General features: G+C 39.1%; 1 protein-coding gene across 2 annotated transcripts; it reads right to left on the bottom strand.

Annotated features, from left to right (window-relative positions):
* Positions 1-1769: 1769 nt before the first annotated feature.
* Positions 1770-21210, bottom strand: l3mbtl1 (L3MBTL histone methyl-lysine binding protein 1). Of its 2 annotated transcripts, none has more exons than XM_059334048.1 (21): positions 21020-21210; positions 19305-19492; positions 18322-18451; positions 16856-17018; positions 15228-15366; positions 14992-15040; positions 14344-14432; positions 13073-13177; positions 12764-12899; positions 12072-12163; positions 10427-10578; positions 8919-8995; positions 8347-8432; positions 7222-7332; positions 6891-7059; positions 5527-5629; positions 5205-5393; positions 5080-5129; positions 4535-4692; positions 4009-4071; positions 1770-2060 (listed from the first exon to the last, which is right to left on the bottom strand). In XM_059334048.1, the coding sequence occupies exons 1-21, from the start codon at positions 21186-21188 to the stop codon at positions 1926-1928; spliced, it is 2553 nt and encodes an 850-aa protein (XP_059190031.1). In that variant the 5' UTR covers positions 21189-21210; the 3' UTR covers positions 1770-1925. The 2 variants fall into 2 exon arrangements, with proteins under 2 accessions (XP_059190031.1, XP_059190032.1); XM_059334049.1 differs by having other exon boundaries at positions 6918-7059.
* Positions 21211-21263: the final 53 nt, after the last annotated feature.

Genomic DNA, 21263 nt, shown 5'->3' with positions numbered 1-21263 from the left:
AAGTTACAGAGCTTCAAAACGAGGCGGAGCAACGTGTGTGTGTGTGTGTGTGTGTGTGAAAAAGAAGCGTGTTGTCTCTCCAGACTTCAAAGAATTTAACTTCCGGACTCGGTTCACTTTCAAAATAAGACATAGAAGCATACTCATTTATAAAAAAATATGTCATGGAAAAAAATATTAGACCACCCCTTTTCTTCAATTGCTTGTTAATTTAATGCCTGGTACAACTAAAGGTACATTTGTTTGGACAAATATAATGATAACAACAGAAATAGCTCATAAGAGTTTGGTTTAAGAGCTGATATCTAGCCATTTTCCATGGTTTTCTTGATAATAATTTTGGTTATTAAGCATCTTTCCCTCCAAATGATCAAAAATAAGACACCTGCCATTCTGTCCCAGATGACACATTTACCACCAGAAAGTCAACTTTCATTGTGTGGTCTTTCTGCAGGTTATCAGCTTGTTCTCTGGCCTCTGCAGTGGAACAAGGAGATAAAACGCGACAGCAGAAATGGCGTGAAAAGAACCAGCACAGCCAACTGTTGACGACAATATGGTGAATAGGGGGGATGTAATATAAGCAAAGTAAGTTTATAGTCAATACTGCAACACACACAACACACCTGCACAAGCACAGGAAATGCAGCGTCTGTGATCGCTCATAAAAGACAAGAGGCGGCGGCTTTAATCAGACAAGACAGTTTTGGATGTTTATTGATTCATATGGATTGAATGAAGTTTGTGACCCAAGATTATCTTGACACGCACACACACATACACACATACGCACACACAAATCCCACCAGAGAGACACACAGAGAAGAAAGATTCCAAGAGCCCTTAAAACACTCCAGTAAAATAGCTTTCATGTCACAATATCAAATGTTTTTAACCAATTCTGACACATAATGTAAACATTTTGAAGAACACACTCTGAATGTTGTCTCCATCACACGTAAACTGCAGACAATCCACTGTCTAGATACCAAATCCATGTCCGTGGTGCTAAAACATGGATTTCTGCACTCTCTAGTGACCAAGTGTGGGAACATCATTGTGTAAAATCTTTTTTAAGTTTTCACAGTTGTGCTAAAATTCCAATGCAAAGTTTCACTTTCATTGATTCCAAAAAAATAATAATTTAAGATCTTTTGCATATAGATATAAAAACTCAAAACATTGTTGCTTCTGTTCTTTGACTCAGATTCTATATAAGAGGGTAGCATTTCTTATTACAGCTCCTGTATCACTCAAGTTTTCACATTAAGGGTGCAGTGAGAAAGTAGTTTAATGACTTCAGTGTGAGCGGGAAACTGAGAAAAGGTGTTCTCTCTGTTTTAAGTGAACACAGCAGCTTATATATATTGACTCTTTATTTTATCACATAAAGGAGCTGTAATATCAAGCGTTACCTAATACAGTACTTCTGTCTTGACTTTTTTATTGCACAAAACGTGAGGCTTGTAACAGCCTCACTGACTAGCTTCATCTACTGCATTTAACTCCTCTTTTTGGCCACTTGTCCACCTCAGCATTAAAAACAGTTGGTTGGAAATATACATACCTGGCAGATGTGTAACTGATGTGAAACTCTGCCAGTGAGGTTTGGGTGGTAATATTATGAAAACCACCAAACTGATGTTCCACCTCACCTTCATCAGCCTCCCCCACACCAATTTATCCATCAGCTTTATAACAATTCTCCAAAAAAATATCTGTATTTCTTTATTTCTCTTCTTCTTCTTCCAACCTCTCCTTTATTAACCCTGATCAGACCTCCCCCCTCCCCCCTCCCCCCCTCTCTGATGGGTACAGGACACCAAACACATGAAAAAGGGTCCAGGGTCTTTTTCCCTGCAACAAAATGAATTTGGCACATGATAAGTGGCGGCCTGACGCCCCTGGTCAGGAGAGGGGCGGGATCACTTGAGTACCTCGTCTGTGCTCTTGAACATGAGAATGGCGTTGGAGATCTTGAGGGCGGGGCCGAGCTTGATGCTCATGATTTTCACAATGTCGGTCTGGGTGAGCAGCAGGAAGGCCTCCCCGTCGATCATCTGGAGGGATGCAGACACAAAGGTTGGTGATGTAACTGGATGTGGAGGTGACAGGTCAAGAAAGGGTTGCCGTGGGCACTCATCAGACGGGGAATGGACAAAACAGAAATACATTTATAATAAAATTATTTGGCTTGATGGTCATTTCTAACACTATTCTTTGAGTACTTTTCAACACTGGCAAGTTATCAAACTGTTACAAACACCACATAATGATGTGATAACAACAGTACAAAATCATGATGACATGCAAAAAAAAAGGAGAGCATCATCAGCAAAGAGGAAACAGTGGCCCCTTTCAGCCATTTCAAGCCACGATATTTACACCCCAAAGTTTCGCCTTCAGTCACAGAGGCCTAACGGGAGGACCAGGTGATCCCGACTCTGTGCCGCCTTCAGAGGTAGTAACAGAGGTGTTAAAATTGGTGAGACTGTACGAGGCGGGATCGATGTGAACCTGCAGAACCGGCAGGACGGAAACACCAACACCATGAGCAACACCAGGTAATAAAAAAGAAAACGATCCTATTCAGTGGTGGAAAAAGTATTCAGATCCCTTACTTGAGTAAAAGTACTAATACCACACTGTGAACCGCCATAGAGGACGTGCTGAGGTGAGCGTATTGTGTCACTTCCGGTGTTTCTGTGCTGCTGCTGTGCCCCTCCCAGAACTCCTGCTCCTCTCTGTCTCTCTCTCAACCGTCTCTCTCTATCCTCCCTCCCTCTCCTCCTTCAACCTCTATCTACTCTATTCTACTCTGTTGATCTGTCCTGTACAACAACATCTATTGCACGTCTGTCCATCCTGGGAGATGGATCCCTCCTCTGTCGTTCTCCCTGAAGTTTCTTCTTCTTTTTTCCCTGTTAACAGGGTTTTTGAGGAGTTTTTCCCTGGCCGATGTGAGGGTCTAAGGACAGAGGATGTCCTACCATATACAGTCTGTAAAGCCCTTTGAGGCAAATCTGTGATTTGTGATTTTGGGCGATATAAATAAAAAATAAAATTGATTTGAAATTACTACACTCCAAGTAAAAGTTCTGCATTCAAAACTTACTTCAGTTAAAGTACAAAAGTATCAAAATGTGCTTAAAGTATCAAAAGTAAAAGTACTTGTTATGGAGAATGACCCACCAAGATTGTTTTATGTATTCCAAATATATAATTAGATTATTATTATTGATACATTTATGTAGGCAGTGATTTAATTTTAATTTTCTCAAGGTAGGGCTCATTTTAAATACTTAATATACTGTTATGAGGTTTTATTTAAAAAAAAAATTAAAAAGTTAAATTGTTCTAAATTAATCAAGCTTTTCGGGCTAAATCTTGACCTGAAAAGTAACTAAGGCTGTCAGCTAAATGTAATGGAGTAAGAAGTTCAATATTTGCCTCAAAATGTCGTGGAGTACAAGTATAAAGTTACTCAAGCAAAGTAGAAGCACCTCAGAGTTGTTAACTAAATGTATTTAGTTACATTCCACCACTGGACGTATCATCAGAAACACGCCTCTCACTTGAGTTCGACAGTAATCGAATCATGTTAAAAAAGCAAAACAACTTTGCTTGAGTTTGTAGAATCTCTACAGTGAGAAACGCCATCATTGTTTTGAATGCACTTGCTGCTGCCGTCGCTTATTGTTCACATACTACTGCTGTTTTGTTACACACACTACCGTCTCCTCTTGAATTCATACTGGGGACGTCAATATTACACCGTTGCGGAATCAGTATGACTGTTATGGTAGAGCTCATAACAAGCAGATACTGTCAGCTGAAAGATCATTTTCAGATTGTTGTTACCTTCACCAAGCAGTTTTTTCAGCTCTGTTTGTTTGACTGTTTGTCAGCAGGATAAAAGAAAAAAAACTACCAGCTAGATTTTTATAAAACTTCATGGAAGGATGTAGTATGGGGCACATTTTGTTCGTATCCACTTGAAAGTCTTACCTCTTCTTTGAAGAGACGAGCCTGTTCTTCACAGCCGATTAGATTCTGAACAAACCTGAAGACCTGTTGAACAAATATATCACGTTTCAAACATTCAAAGCAGCCAGAAAGAATACATACAGTATGTACAGTTGTGGAAAAAAATATTACCACCCTTGTTTGCTTCAGTTTATTGTTCATTTTAATGCCTGGTACAACGAAAGGTTCATTTGTTTGGACAAATATAATGATAACAAACAATATATATCTTATAATAGCTCATAAGAGTTCAATTTAAGAGCTGATATCTAGCCTTTTTATGGTTTTCTTGATGATAACCAAAAGCATTTTAAAGAAAACCATGGAAAATGGCTAGATATCAGCTCTTAAATTAATTCTTATGAGCTATTTTTGTTGTTATCGTTATATTTGTCCAAACAAATGTAACTTTAGTTGTACCAGGCATTAAAATGAACAAGAAATTGAAGAAAAAGGGTGGTCTAATAATTTTTTCCATGACTGTAGGTAAGTGACATGATTTGCTCACCTCCTCAACACTCCATGCAGCCACCTGGCTGGCGTGAATGCCCTGGACGCCGGGCAGCAGTTTACAGTGCTGCTCCCAGCACAGAGACAGAGTCCTGTCCGACTGACTGCTCAGAGCCGACATGAACAGAGACGGATACACGCCCTCTGAGGACATGTCTGAGGACAAACACACAAAAACATGCTTGGATTCAGATAGTCAGACTCACCATCAGTAAAAGTATTAATTCCACCTGTGCTTATCCTGCTCACAGAAGTCAAAACAGTGACTTATGTCCAACAGTTAGTTGTCCTGCATTTGCCATTTTAACGTCAAATTTTCCAAAAATGAGTTGACTGCAGAGCAAATTGTGTTCCCTTTTGGGACATATATGAGCCTGAGACAACATTTACATCTGCAGGGGACATGAAATATTTCCACTGAAATCCATAATAAGCTCCTTAAAGCAGGATAAGGCTGCAGGTTTGACAGGCAGACACCCTGGAGCTGCAGAGTAAAATCCTCTCATCAATGGAGGATGCCAACAGTGCATTAAAGGAACTCACTCTGGTAGTCTCTCTGCTGGTTCTTCCTGTATTTGGGAGGTCGGCCAATCCTAAAAATAAAGAAAACATGTATTTTAAACCAATGCAAACATGCATGCATATACACACATGCACACACACTTTACCTGCCACGGTAATGGGTCTTCTTGGTCCTCTGGCCAAAGAAGAGGGTCCTCTTCCCCTCCGAGTCCGACAGCTCAGCCTTCAGCCTGCCCTGGTTTCGTTCAGCCAATGGGCAGCCGGATATGCAGTGATGGGCAGTGAAACGACCGGTCACATGGCCTGAACCGTCACAACCAGGAGTTGGACACTTCCTGTTGCAAAGACAGAGGCGTAAGATTTCGAAACATTTTTCTTTTGCTCAGAATGGATGTCAGGTATTAATGTGCAATTTTAATGAGTGTTCAGGTGAATAAAGCCTGCATGATGGTGCTGAGTTAGGCTGACCTGTTGTGGAAGCTGTACTTGTTGGCTCTGGGGTGGCTGATGGGTTTACAGGGGACAGAGGAGGGGTAGGCGGACTGGCCTAGAGCAGGAAGATCCCTCACACCTGCACATTTAAAAATACACACGTATAAAACCTCACACACATTCAGTTGATGTTCACAGACCTGCAGGCAATTAAATGAAAAACATCAAAAAATATATATATTACAAATATAAACATCATATCCTATCTGTGAATCAATAAAAAAGCAACAGAGTAAATGGGGGAATTTATAAAAATCAATGTCAGGATAGTTTTAAGTGGTTGGTGAATCTATAGTGCAAACTGTGACGATGACTAGAGGTGTGAATCACCAGAGGCCCCACGATACGATTTTATCCCGATACTGTAGTCACGATACAATATTATTGCGATTTTATATTATTATTAGCATGTTGTGATATGGTTAGTATTGCAACACAATATATTGTGATTTAACTGTTTAATTGCATTTTGTGTTCACAAAATTAAATTCAATCAAGAATTGTTTTGGCAAATAAGAGAAAATTCTTAGTCTATTGATCTCACTTCAGTCTATTTATTTCTCCACAATGAGAGTCAAACCCACAGACTGACCAACAAAGTATTCAGTCAAACTGAACTTAACTGATATCAAACATGTATGGACAACAACAACTGCAGCATTTTCTCAAACTTTCCTCAACTTTAAGCTTCACTGCTCTGAATTTTTTTGAATGAAACATAAAAAGAGCCTAACTTTGCAGCGTTATTTAGACAACTTCCCGATGATGAACTTCATGATATATTGATGCACATGATGCCTATAGATTCATTAGATCTTCTTGTTTCATATAATACCAGTATATCCATTATATTCCTAAAGAAGAAAAGAAAAGAAAATGTTGAAAATACTGACGGCCCGATGGCTGTCGGAACGCTAAATATCGATACTTGGTGGCCATGAATCGATATAACATTGCCACGCAAAATATTGCGATACTATGCTGTATTGATTTTTTCCCTAATGTTTACATGCACATTAACATTCTACTATTATTCCAACGTGACACTATTACAAATTTGATATGAGTCATACAAAAGGAATATTCCGTTTGACCTTTGGATATTCCAATTAAGACGTGCGGGATGCTGATAATGTTGAGCTTTTAGGGGGCATTCTTGGGAGATGTGTACAGCTCATTTGGAATATGCATCATGCTCAGTGGGTTTTTACCATTTGCGGCACACGGCATCTTTCCTGTATACAGTCAGCTCTGTATACAGTTTGCACCTTTTTTTGCTCCAGTTCAATGTCAATCTATCAAGCATAACTGTGATTTGAATTGAAAGAAAGTTAACTTCCAGTTTTGACCGAAGTGCTGGTTGCTACCATGTGGCTGCTGTGTTTTGGCGTCCCGTGGGGGGACTTTGAGCGGATGATTGGTCGCCTCACACCAGCCTGCTGGGTGGATGTCAGGGTGATCAGAGTCCATCCACTCATCATAGACGTGACTCCAGCCGTCATAATGGACCTGAGGGAGAAATACAAACATTAAATACTATCTTATCAAACATGCTTAGCTCAATACATGTAAGATCTTATTCCAGCGGGAATATCCTATACAAGACCATAACCTTCATAATCTCAGATATTCAGTACACACACACATACAAACACATGCATGGAGTATTACTTTAATGCGATGAGTCTCGACTTCCTCCACTGTAGCCACTCTGATCAGACCAGGACTTCTCTTGTCCACAGCCTCCAGTTTCATCTGAGGCTGGAAGCTGTGGGCCGCACGCTGCAAAGGCAGAGTTGGAAAACACAGTAATTTATACTTTCCACTAAACAGCCTAACATGTCATACATACTTTCCATACCATTACTTCACTTTACCTGGCTTTACTTGCAGCGAACATAATTTCTACTATTTAATTGCTGTGTTTTTTGGGGTATATAAATACTATAAATAAGTTTGGGGTCACCCAGAAAATGTCTGTGTATCCAGACATTTTCCATGGTTTTCTTGATAATAATCAAAATCATTATCAAGAAAACCATGGAAAATGGCTAGATATCAGCTCTCAAATTAAACTCTTATGAGCTATTTTTGTTGTTCATTTCAAATATATTGATTATTATAGTTGTCCAAACAAATGTACCTTTAGTTGTACCAGGCATTAAAATGAACAAGAAATTGAAGAAAAAGGGTGGTCTAATATTTTGTCCATAACTATGTTATTTCTTCCAGAGGTAAAGCTGTTAACATCTGCCTAATCCAAAAGGTCACATTTGGTCGACTCATCTATTAAAAAAATAATGCAATTGATTTTTTATTCGTTAACTCGGGGTATGTGTGTGACCGGTGGGATAGGACCCTAAAATAAAAAGGGCAGAGTTCATCAAGAAATCTTTTGAGATAATTTTTTTGATTGCTTTTTTAAACTTCTTATCAAAATAATGCCTTTTACTATAGATTTTACAGTAGTGAGATAACAGGATTTGAAGGGAGAGAGAAGGGAAATGTGCCTTAGCATCAGTTACATAAACTGTGCCTAATGTACTCACTGCAGCACTCTTAAAGATCTGTCGGCTCTAATGACACTCATGCTACACTGTAATTGATTGGGACTGTAACAAACCATGTTTCTCATTATTTTTAATTACTCTGACATTTTCTGTCTCTCAACTCTCTCTGCCTTCACTGTCGCTGCAGTTTCCTGCCAGCCCATACTGTAACTACTGTTAGCTGTGTGTTCTTTTCATCTCATACTTTGAATTGGATCAAAAGCAGTACATTTATTTTTGTTCTCACCACTTTGAAGGCGTCAGCGGCCACCGCTTTAGAGCCGGTCTCCTCCAGGTACTGAGGCCAGGAGAAACGGGCCTGGTCTGGGTAATCTGGTGCAACAAAACAAAAAATAAGTCAGTCAGTGAACATAAAAATGCATTCCCTATATATTTGTCCTATTTGTACTAAGAATCCTTTGGAATAATCATATTTCATGTATACATGTACAGGTGCATCTCAATAAATTAGAATATCACAGAAAAGTTTATTTATGTCAGTATTTCAATTCAAAAAGTGGAAATAACACATTATATAGATCCATTACACACAGAATGAAACATTTCACATCTAAATTGATTTAATTACTTCTAATTATAATGATTATGGTTTACATTTAGAGAAGACCTAAAATTCAGTGTCTCAAAAAACTGAATATTACAAAAGACAAATTTTAAAAAGAATGTTTAATATGGAAATGTTGGCCTCTGAAAAGTATGTCCATCTATATGGGGGTCGAGTTGTTTTCAAAATTAACAAACCGTTTTATGACTGTGAACATGATTAAATCAATAACTAACAGGGAACAAACTGGTCACCTTGGGGTGGTGTTAGGGGGAGGTCCCTCTCCTGGCACCAGCCAATAGGGTGAATGTACGGACTGCTGGAATCACACCTGCAACAATGTAGAAAACAATACAATACAATACCAATTTATTTATAAAGCTAATTTAAAAACAACAGTGTAGTCCAAAGCGCCGTGCAACAATAAACTTTAAATTACAAAATACAGAATACAGACAGTTAACACAGATTAAAAACACAAGATTTCAGACCACAAAGCAACCCTCTATCAGACAGAGACTTCAGAGGCCAGGGAGAACAAGAGATTTAAAAACAAGCAGTGTAGGGGCCAGTCTAATCTGTAGGGGGAGCTCATTCCAGAGTTTGGGGGCCACAACAGCAAAGGCTCTAGGCGCGTTTCCATTAGGTACTTTTCCCTCTAGTGAGCCGCTATGGTCGTCGCTTGGGAGAGAGGATCCATCCAAGATCCGCCCAACTTCACCGGTTAGCGGCTCAGAAAGTACCTGCCTCGGGTAGGTATTTTCTGAGCCGCTTCTGAGCTGCTACTGAGCCGCTATTGAGTGGCAATTTCGAGTATACATGATTCATTTGCAGACTGGTGCAAACTGGACACTGAGGGGTTAACAGCTCCTGCTCTGCTGACTGCTGCTGGGAGAGACTGCTGCAGGAGGACTGGGCCGCTTATTATTGAGTGATTTGGTACACCGCTTGTTAATAAGAGAAGGAACGAGTCTCCAATAACACCAGAAAAAGTAGCTGGATTTTTCCGAGTTGCGTTTTTGAAGAAGAGTCGCTAGAAGGGTCTGAATAGTCGCTAAATATAGCAACGAAGTCGCTAAGTTGGCAACACTGCTTGCCGTGTCGGTCTGTTGTCACATTCGGACTCCGTTGGTTAGCCGCTACAAAAGTACCTGTATGGGAACAGAGGCCCAGGGGAACTAACTAGTGGGCTTCTGTCACCTCTCTGCTTTAGTCTTGTTTTCAGGACAGTCAGGAGTGATCTGTCCACAGACCTCAATGAACATGAGGAAACACAGGGGTGCAGAAGACTAGACAGATAGGAGGGGGCCAACCCATTAAGAGCTTTAAAGGTGAACAATAAAATCTTAAAATGAATCCTAAAAGATACAGGGAGCAAGTTTAGGGACTTTAAAATCACAGAAATGTGCTCACGCCTAAGTGCTCCAGTTAGTAGTCAAACAGCCGCATTCTGGACTAAATGGAGTTGTGATATGGAAATCTGAGAGACACCAACAAGGAGGGTATTACAATAATCCAATCTAGTGAAGACAAATGCATGGATAACCCTCACCAAATCATTAAAAGAAAGGAAGGACTTAACCTACGATAAAATCCCTAACTGAAAAAAATGGATTTGACAAAAGAATGTATCTACTGATCCAATTAGAGATTGTTGTCAATTTTAACAATGTTATATAGTAACTCAGTAACATATCTCTTCTATATTGTTTCTTCAGTCCTTTTCCAAAGCCCATACATCCCCAGTGTTTCTGAGGCCTACCAGTAGTCGTATGTGTCGTCCCAGTTGTCAAAATGAACGAGGAAGCGGTCGTCCACCACGTCGGTGACGGTTGCTACACAGATGAGGGAGGGGTTCATACGGTCGACGGCCTCCAGCTTCATTCCTATCTCGAAACTGCACTTTACATCAACCTAGACAGAAAGCAGAAATATTAGAAATTATGTGGTAAGCGCCAAGGTTATTATAGTTAACGAAAATGAAATAAAGAAACCTTACTGAAATAAAGATTAAAATTTTTTAAAAAACAACATAAAAAAAAAAAAAGATTACTAACTGAAACTGTATTGTGTGGTTACAAAACCTACTAAAATTATAGTGAAAATGTCCTTGGTTTTTTGTCTTTGTCAACTTTTTTCATACATAAACCTTTTGGTTGATATGAAATCAATTTCATCTATCTATTTTTTATGAGTTAATAACCTTATTGGGGCTGAGATGGTAAGGCAAAGGAAATAAAGGCAACATTTTTTGTAACCTTTTTGAATCTGCACCCAACAAAAACCTCATTACAAAAAAGCTAAAACGAATAAAAACTAAACTAAAACTAAGCATTTAAAAAAACAACCCAAAAAACAAATTAAAACTAGCAAACTCACTCTAAAAACTAATTAAAACTAACTGAATTTAAAAACAAAAAAACACAACGAAATTAAAACTAAAACTAATGAAAAATACAAAACTATTATAACTTTGGTAAGTGCACATAAGGAGGTAGAGACAGACAGAGCTGAGGACAAGCTGACAAATGATGAGGAGGTGGTTTAAAAATGATTGTGCAGTTTGACTGTTTCTTAATTTGTTTATGAGTTCACCAATCATTAAAAAAGGGGCAGACTGCTAAACATTGACATACAGAAATTTGAACGCTGCAAGCATTGAACATGAGCTCGCAGAATTAAGTCAACCCAAACCAGTGGAGGAGAATAACTAAGTACATTTACTCAAGTACTGTAATTTAGTACAATTTTGAGGTACTTTACTTGAGTATTTCCATTTAATGTACCTTTATACTTCTACTTACCTACATTTTGAGGCAAATATTGTACTTTTTACTCCACTACATTTAGCTGCCAGGTTTAGTTACTCTTCAGTTAAAGTAAATATAAAACATATAATTGATTTAAAGTGATTAGACTTTTTTAAATTAAATTTTATAACAGTATATTCACTAATTAAATGAGCCCTGTCTTTACAGAATTCAAACGCTGCTTACATAAAAGCATCAATACAAATAATGTAATTATATAATTAGAATATATATAAAACAATCTGAGTGGGGTCATTCTGTATCACAAGTACTTTTAGTTTTGATACTTTAAGTACATTTTGATACTTTTGTACTTTTACTTCAGTAAGTTTTGAATGCAAGACTTTTACTTGTAGTGGAGTCACTTCACAGTGTGTTATTAGTACTTTTACTTCAGTAACAGATCTGAATAGTTTTCACACCACTGACCCAAACAAGCATAGGCCTGACTTTTGGCACTTTTGGTCTGAAATTAGAGCTAGTTTTATCACAATTGCTTCTCATTGGTGTTGGAGTTTTCCTGACTCTCAATCATTCACCTCATCCATTCACACTGCTAGATAACACAACTACCGTATATTACATAGTAGCAGTTACCCTCCCAGGACTGGCAAAGAGTTCTTTGGATGCCACTTGTGCTTTAGTCATTCTCAGGTAGTTGGTCCAGGTGAACTCCTCTTCTTTACAGCCTACAGGGAAAACAGAGAGACAGAGGGAGGATGAAATGACTCATATATGATAAAACATCCCATCTTTATAGGAGCTCACTGTGGCCTTGCTATTCATTGCAATGTACAGTCATAAAATTATAGACCACCCTTGTTTTCTTCAATTTCTTGTTCATTTTAATGCCTGGTACAACTAAAGGTACATTTTTTGGATATATATATTGATAACAACAAAAATAGCTCATAAGAGTTTAATATAACCATTTTCTATGGTTTTCTTGATAATAACCAAAATCATTATCAAAAACCATGGAAAATAGCTAGATATCAGCTCTTAAATTAAACTCTTATGAGCTATTTTTGTTGTTATCATTATATATATCCAAAAAAATGTACCTTTGGTCGTAACAGGCATTGAATTGAACAAGTAACTGAAGAAAACAATGGTCTAATATTTTTTTCAAGGACTGTATTAGCAATCTGTGGAAACAGCTTAAGGCAGTGTAGTAAAGAAATTAACTATTCCCAAAGAATTATCATGTGAAAGGTGAGATCAAGTTCAGGTTTTTTTTATTCTCTTTCGATTCTATTTGGCCTATCCAGAGCGCTGTGACCTCTGACCTTTGGGAGTGTGCAGTTTGTGTCCCGTGCTCTCACACCAGCCTACAGGGTGGATGTCGGGGGAGTTGGCATTCACCCAAAAGTCGTGGCAGTCAGAGTAGCCATCAAAATGAAGCCGCAGCCGGTAACCACAGACCTACATGATGACACGAGAATCAGAGGAAAAACACAGGCAGGCTGGTGAAGGCGACCAGGCGCTGAACTCCTCCTGAATGCAAAGCAGCCTGTGAGCAAACGATGATTTTTAATCCTTAATAATCAGCCCGGCTATTAAGATTCATCGACCGTGGTAATGGACGTCTGGCTCACCTCGGCCACAGTGAGGACGAAGTACATGGACGGATGCTGCGGGTCGATGCCCTCCAGCTTCATCCCCTGCTTAAAGCCGTTCTTTACTGTTGGCACTCTCTGTGTCTGGACGCATGGGGAAAAAGCAAATACTTCAGTACACATTAGAGGTGGGGGAAAAAATTAAATACAGCAAAGTATCGCAATATTTTGTGTGGCAATATTATATCGATTCATGGCCGGCAAGTATCGATATTCAGCGTTCCGATGGCCGGCGGGCCGGCAGTATTTTCGCCGATTTCGGAGGCCGTAGCGGGCTCACTTTTAGGAATATACTGGAGATACTGGTATCATATAAACTAGAAGATCTAAAGAATCTATAGGTGTGCCAGGATGTCGTGATAGGAAGTTGACGAAATAACGCTGCAAAGTTAGGTTTTTCTATATATTTCATTAAAAAAAAATCACAGCAGTGAAGCTTAAAGTTGAGGAAAGAAAGTAAGAAAATGCTACAATTGTTGTCGTCCATGACTTAATATCAGTTCAGTTAAGTTTGACTGAATACTTTGTTGGTCAGTCTGTGGGTTTGGCTCTCATTGTGGAGGAATAAAAAGACTGAAGTGAAATGAATAGACTGATAATTTTCTCTTATTTGACAAAACAATTTAAATTTAATCTGAATATAATTTTGGGGACAAAAAATGCAGTTAAACAGTTAAATCGAAATATATTGTATCGCAATACTCACGAATATATCATGAATGCTTAAAATCGCAATAATATCATATCGTGACTGAAGTATCAGGATAAAATCATATAGTGGGGCCTCAGCTGATTCACACCTCTAGTACACATATAAATAAAATTAAGTGAAAATAAACAGGATAATGCAAAAGAAAATGTCAGTTACAGAGTTTTTATCATTCTCATACTACGTGTAATGTCAAAAAGTATCTTCAAAACAAAGCTTGTGTTGCAAAACTGTTTTGACTCTTAGAGAAATACCTTTAAGATGAAACTCCCTCAACCCCACACTGAAACAGAATATTAATGAACGCCCTTCAGCTGCATTAATCTTTTCCTCCCAGGTAAATTTACATTTCTCATTTCCTCCCTTGATAATGCCACACTCTTTTTATACTGAGGGCAAAAGATTTGTCTCTGCGATTTGTCGGTCGAGCTGCATTGACAGTAAAAAAGAGTAGTAAAAAATCATGGCCGCACTGGGTAAACCAGTGTGTCCATGAGCCTGAAACAGCACCATACAGTCTGCATATTAAACTCAAACATACCTCTTGGAAAAGCTTATTGGGCGCAGCAACAGATTTGGTCTCTTCCAGATACAGAGCCCACGTCCACTGCTCTGTCTTACTGTCTCCAGCTTCACCAAAAAATACAAATTAGCTGGTTAATTTAGGCAAAGACAAAGGGAAAGGAAATAATTTTAATGCATAAAACACAAAAAAGATGTTGGGAAGGAAACAGACTCCAGGCTTATGGTGGATAATCTGTTATTTCATGCACATGTTCAAGGTGAAACTCTTAAATCTTAAGGCACTTCCTTTCCTCTATCAGGGAAAATAATTAAAGAAAAAAGTACTTAAGGGTCAGGGAAAGATAAATGGCATTAGAGACATGCAGGAGCTGGATGAATTCAGCAGCAATTCACTGCAAGATGACTATAAAAAATAACTAACAACTGCTTGATGGTGTCAGAGAGACATTGATTCAACTTAATGGAAGATTTTAAGTCAGAATTTGCTGTGTTGTTGTATGGAATTGCATTATATCATCATGGATATGTCATTCTGACATGCATTATATGTATGTAAGAGAGAAAGGAGGAAGGGAGGAGAAAGACATGAAACAAATGACTCAAGAAGCACAAAAAAGGATGTAAAATGTTTCAACTAAACGAAAATATATTTATATATTCAAACCTCCTCTGATGTGTCTGTTGTCTACTTTAGAATCATCCATTTTCTCATCCTAAAAAAACATTTCATAGAAATTACACATAGGAAGACTCATTCAATGATTTGACCTTCATAAACTACGTCACTTGAAATATTTTCAGTAATAACGGCCAAAATAAAGTTCATCTGACTGAACTCAACAGACACGAGAACATCAAATTATCTCTGGATAATAAATGGAAATATTATTGCCGTCCCACCGTGCCTTCGATGTCAGAGTCTTCCTCCGAGGGACTCAGGTACTCCTTCCTCTTCCTCTTCCTCATGGGTTTCAGGTGATCGGGGTTAAGGGTGGAGACCCTGCCGCCTGCTGGCACCTTTTCTACCCCGACACTCCTCCTGAAGACGACAGAAACAGAAACAGAGTCTAAACGCGTTGATTGTAGTCTGTTTACGCACAGTTTCAGCATGTCAACATGTCTACTTCATTCAGAGCATAAACTCATTAGGAAAATGTTTACTGTGGTAATAAATCAAATTAAAAGTACCGTAATTTTCTTATAGACCATGCTTACACTTGGAATTAATAATGCGTTTCGGGCGATTGGATCACAAGTGGACAGATGACCGATTGTGTGGTCAGATTTCGTTACTACCTGCGCCACTTCTATTTTCTTACGTCGGACAATAACAAGAATAAGAAGAACAACTTGAGTCGCTCGATTTAAACTGTGTTTATTAGGCTAGTTAAGAAAGATTTTAGATAAACTTATTTACATGTATGGCCAATTGCAATTAGTTACTCATCTCTACGGTGGCCCTGAGACCTCACATCGCTGCAACTTAAAAAACACATGCAAATACACAAAACACAAGCAAATTGAGAAAACATCATCAATTTGACAACACAAGCGCAGCATTTAGAAAACGCGCTGCAAAGACCACAACACAACAGAAGTATGTCCAGAGGACACTTAAAAGTGATGCACAGATCTGGACAGATCAATAGCATGCTAATGTTATCGGCCGATCATAGCATGCTAACGTTGAGCGGTGAACGATAGCATACTAGCGTTAGTGGGCTACCAAGACCAAGACCAACTCGGTTGAGAGAGACCAACTAAAATGTGTATCATTCATTTATTTGATTTGTTTAATTGCAATGTGATTGATACGGGCTAGGGGCTAACACTATATATCACGTTATAACATGAAAATATATAATCATGAATTAACATGATAATTTCACGTTATAATGTTATAACATGAAAATGTTTGCACTGACTGATCACACTGCCTAAAAGCACTTGCATCCTATTTGACTCAAACTTTGTTTCTTGACTACATCTTTGTATTTGTATCTCAAATGTACGTCACTTAGGATATAAGCGTCTGCTAAATAACTTTGTAGAATCGTAGAATTACATAAGCAGGACATAAACATTTGTAACTAGCAACTTGTTGTGTTCGACAGTTCAGGCTCTGTCATCAAAACGACCACCACACTGCCTGCATTGATTTGATATTTTCCTGTTATGTTCTTGTCTGGGACAAAATATATGTGGTCAAATGTGTCCTAGACCACCTCGGCAAGCGGTTTGAACGATCCGATCACAATACACTTTACAGACAATACAGTATTTAGCGCTGACCACTTGTGATCCGATCGCCCAAGACGCATTTTAACACAAAGTGTAAACACGGCCATAGACTTCTTTTTGTGGCGGGTGAAGTTGCCCCCTACAGGCCGTTAGAAAGAATGCAGGTTTAAGGCACTTCAGCATTAGCTTCACTTTTCAAGCCCGGAGGCTCTGTCCACTTCTCTTATACAGTCTTTAATGTAGATGCATGTGTGAAGATGAAGGAGAAGCATCTGTTACCAACATACTTGTCAGTGAGCGGCTCTCTGCGTAGCTCCTCTGCGTACATCCTCTGAGCTCTGACATCATGGTTCTGTTGACCCGGTCCAACCTGGACATCAGGTTTGACCAGCACCAGCCTCTCTGGCTCCACAGCCGCTCCTCTCACGGAGCCAACCGGAGCCGACACATCTGGCATTTAAAAGACGGGTGAAGTTATTAACCCTTTATCGGGCGAAGAACTATATTTGGTAACTTCAGTGGATATCAAAATGAGGTCCCCTTGTCTTTCTGTGAGGTCGTAGAACCACATGGATTTCTTCCAGCTGATAAGCAAAGATCAGGCTTCGTCACAGACAGTGACACCATGACATCTGACCAATCAGTATGATAATAATATAATAATATTAACTTTGTTGACCTTGACCTCCAATGTAAAAATGAAAAATTTTGAAAAAAAATCTGAAAGTAACAGTCGTGTTATTCTTCAATGACTTGTACAAGGAGAACTTGGCTATGACGGCATATTAGGGCCAAGTAAGAGGGGAGGTAATATTTCAAGAAAAAAGTTGCAAATTTACTAGATTAAAGTGGCAAATCTACAAGAAAAAAGCCACAGATTTAAGAGATTTAAAGTGGCAAATCTGCGCAAAAAACTTGCAGAGAAAAATGTGGGGAAAAAAAAACGTTTTTCTCGCAGATTCACCACTTTAAATCTCATAAATCTGCGCATTTTTTCTCGTAGATTTACCACTTTAATCTGGTAAACTTTTTTCTCAAAATATTACCCCCATCCCCCGGGTCCGTGTGTTTTTTTTTACACATTCTGGCAGTATGTAATATCCTCCAATATTCTCTAGGGTTGAAATTTGGAATTTGCAAGTATTTCAATGAGTGCCCTATTAAGGGTTAAGGGTGAAGACCCTAAAATATAAAAAATCTGCTGATCTCCTGTCTTGATGAATTTGTATTTCCTTTATTGAATTCATGTGGGTGCTGTTACTGCACAATACCTATTATTTTGGGCTCTTCCCAGAAGTCTTTGATTACTTTTACACACTTTCAGCAGGATTTTTCTAAACCTGTGAGTGATGTCTGCTTGATATTTTAAACATAAACCTTCAGCTGCACTCTCCTCACTTGTCAAGAGAAGCTCTGCTGCAGCTGATGCAATTATTGCTCAAGTATTCATTGAAAAGGGAACACTGAAACACTTTGGATAACAGTGCAGCCTTGTATAGAAAGGAACAGTCCTTAACTAGCATGACACCTGCATCAGCAGCAGAAACACTGGGGTCTTTTATTCCCGTCACACAAAAGCTTTATTGATCAAATGCATGCTTTAATTAGCAGATGTGATACAACCAAAGCCAAGGCTTAGAAATAATTTGAGGTATTTAAATTTGTGTCAGGCATTTAAACTGGCAATAAACTGCAGTATTTTGAGTTCAGTCGCTGACGTTACTACAGCCTTATGTAACCATGATGACTCTACCTGGCTTGTCTGCTGGAGCACTTTCTGCGTCAGCACATCTCCCAGAAGTCCCGGCTGCTGGTTCAGTGGTGCTGCTGGTGGTCCCTGGGGTGATCAGTGTGCTCAGTGTTCCTACGTCACTCACACAGAACTATAACACACACAATTCGAGCACACACACACATCCACGGATCCATCTGTTAAAATGTGTCTTGTTGTTTTGTGATGATGATTTGTCTTTTAAACCCTGTTTCTCCTCAAAACTAATTTTTCTGTCTATTTCTGCCTGTTTTGTTTCCATGTCCCTAACCTGTTCCCTTTTTAATGTGACAAAAAACATTTATCACATTTTGTTTAACTAGAAGATACCTGGTATCTGGTAATTGAACTGGGATTTGATCATCACGAATCAGCAATAATGCTCTCATTGTTTAGTTCACAGCTGGGATTTTTGCTTTTATATTAGAGTTGCAAGCTGATAGCCAAGTAAACAAAAAACCCTTGCCCACGTTTAAAACCGAGACGTAATACTACCCGGTACAGGGTATTTTTTACTGTGTCTATTTCATATTTATACATCACAGTCTAGGTGGAAGATTCATACATAAAAACAATCGGCAGTGACATTGTTTTAAGGGGCCTTACATAAAAAAAACTAAATTATTTAGTGCTTGTGCAAATTTGGAGTGCCCACCAACCCATGCTTTTCACCTTTTTATGAATGTTTGTCTGTTTCTTGACACCTCATTCACTGTCAACCTCCTCTTGTGAATGGAGTTTCCCATTGATGCAAGTTATTCTAACTGCTGTGGGAATAAGATCAATCAGACTTTACCAAGTGAGCCACCAGGACAATCTATAAGCTCCTGAAGGAGAAAACAAGCCAGTGAAAACAACTTGAAATCCTCCCTGAAGTTGATGTTGATGTGAGCGAACAATATCTTGTTGGGCAGCTACATCATGAAGAACAAAATATTGTTTTAAAGCCAGAAATGTCACTTTACCTTGAGGTTGCTGCTGGGCAGGATGGCCATCCCCTCCTTCCACTCCAGGACGTGTACGATGCTACAAGCCCCGCCCATCTGTGCTGTCAGAGTGGGTGTGGCCGTCTCATTGGCCCGGCCTCCTTTACCTGGGTCTCCCATAGCAACAGCTGGAGTCACCTCCAGCTTCTGATGGCTGGCAGCAGGAGCTAGAGAGAGGCACCATTCAAATTCATTAACCTTCTGCCTGAGCCCACCCAAGAGAGCACAATCTGCTTACCACATGATGTTTTAATTTATTGCATCATTTGGTTTTCTCTTTTATCTTAAAGAAACCTTAAAAGAAAAGCAATTTACCTGTTGCAACAAAAAGTCCAACTTAGTTGAGAGAGCAGTGTCTCTTCAGCTACATCCAATAGTTTAAAAAGGTCCTCCATAGATTTTGCATTACACTTGTGTGAAATTCTCTTTATTTCATCCCTCTTCTTTGACAAAACCTACATTACACACAATGCAACTGCCAACAGTTTACTCAGAGATGTGGTTGTGTTATGCTTGTAGTGGCTGATGTACCCTCGTGCAGCTAGAGAGGTCTTGTAAGATCACTTTTTTCTCCCTCCACACCCCCAGATTTTTCTTAATTTCACAACGTATAGACTTTATCCCAAACTGATGCAGAGACAAGAAATTTAACTTGAGGACACAGCTCTCTCTGAGCCACAAAAAGCTTTCTACAACATTTTTTTCCCACATGTGCAGTTGCATTTCACGTGGACTGATCAACTGTGGAAAGACGCTGATGTGTAAAATCAGTGGCGTTCCCCTTTTAGTTTCAGTTCAACATTTTATCTCCATGTTAATCAGGCAAATAGTCTTTGTGTTAGTCTTAGTAGAAAGACATAAACATCATAGCTGCACCCTATGGGTATGAATAAAGGCGTATCTTATATTTTCTTATCATATATTTCAATACATTTTTAACATCCCATATTGTTAAAAGGTTGATTATAAATTAGGCATAGCTGCTGTATGAAAGTATAAGAATGCTCCAAAGAGAAATGCACAGCCCATATTCAGAAACTGTGCCTTTAAATGAGCTGTCAGCACTTGTGTAAAGTACTGATGTCACAACTATACTTTATATAGAGAGAAAGTGCCGCTGCAGTGCCATTACAGTCATTCTCTCGCTGTAATGATGGTGCAGAAACACCAAGAGCACGTTTGTGGAAAACCCAAATACACTGACCAATCAGAGAAGACTGGACTTTTTTCAGAGGTGGGATTTAAAGAGACAGGCGCTAAAACTGAGCATTTCAGACAGGGGGTGGATACAGGTATATTCAGAAAGGCAGTTTGAGAAAAATAAAGTGTTTTTTGAACATTAAAGCATGTAAACATGTTTGAGTAGAAAACCAAAACACAACTATGAACCTGAAAATGAGCGTAATGTGTCCCCTTTAAATGTGGTAGATATATATATATATATATATATATATATATATATGTTGCATTTTCACATCAATAAAGCATCTTTATGTGAATATTAAGTAATACAGTTAGAGATCAGTTACCAAGGCGTTCCGATGCTTACGCTCTCTTTTCAAAGGGATCCTCAGTTAAAGGAGGTCAGGCTCATGTCTTATTTTTACTAATACGCTTGTATGTGTTACCTAGACTTAAAGAGGGGCCTCTGTACACCCATGTGCCCTCACTGCCACCCTCAGACCTGTGCCCACCTGGTAGGAGGAAAGCGGTGGTGGTTTGGGGTTGAGGACGAGCCTTCTTGGCCACACCATCACTCCCACAGATGAGGACGGCCTCGCTTGGGGATGAGGAGGTTGTTGGGTCCAGAGAGGTGCGGTCGGGTTCTTTGGGTGGAGCCTCCATATTCACTTTGGCACTCATAACAGTGTCTCTGTCCCTTACTCCGGAGCGCTGGAGAGCACAAAGGTGTGAGGAACAGTAAAAAAAAACAACAAT

This window comes from Centropristis striata, chromosome 5, assembly GCF_030273125.1.
Source record: "Centropristis striata isolate RG_2023a ecotype Rhode Island chromosome 5, C.striata_1.0, whole genome shotgun sequence".
Classification (NCBI taxonomy): domain Eukaryota; kingdom Metazoa; phylum Chordata; class Actinopteri; order Perciformes; family Serranidae; genus Centropristis; species Centropristis striata.
Note: the sequence above shows the minus strand (reverse complement) of the source record. Positions and strands in the feature narration are given on the sequence as shown.

Coding starts and splice junctions, on each gene's coding strand:
- l3mbtl1 (XM_059334048.1), bottom strand. CDS start 21,188: ATGAGTGCCAAAGTGAATATGGAGGCTCCACCCAAAGAACCCGACCGC. Junction 15,367..16,855: donor AGAGAGCCGCTCACTGACAA/GTATGTTGGTAA, acceptor TGTCGTCTTCAG/GAGGAGTGTCGGGGTAGAAA. Junction 13,178..14,343: donor CCAATAAGCTTTTCCAAGAG/GTATGTTTGAGT, acceptor CCATGCGTCCAG/ACACAGAGAGTGCCAACAGT.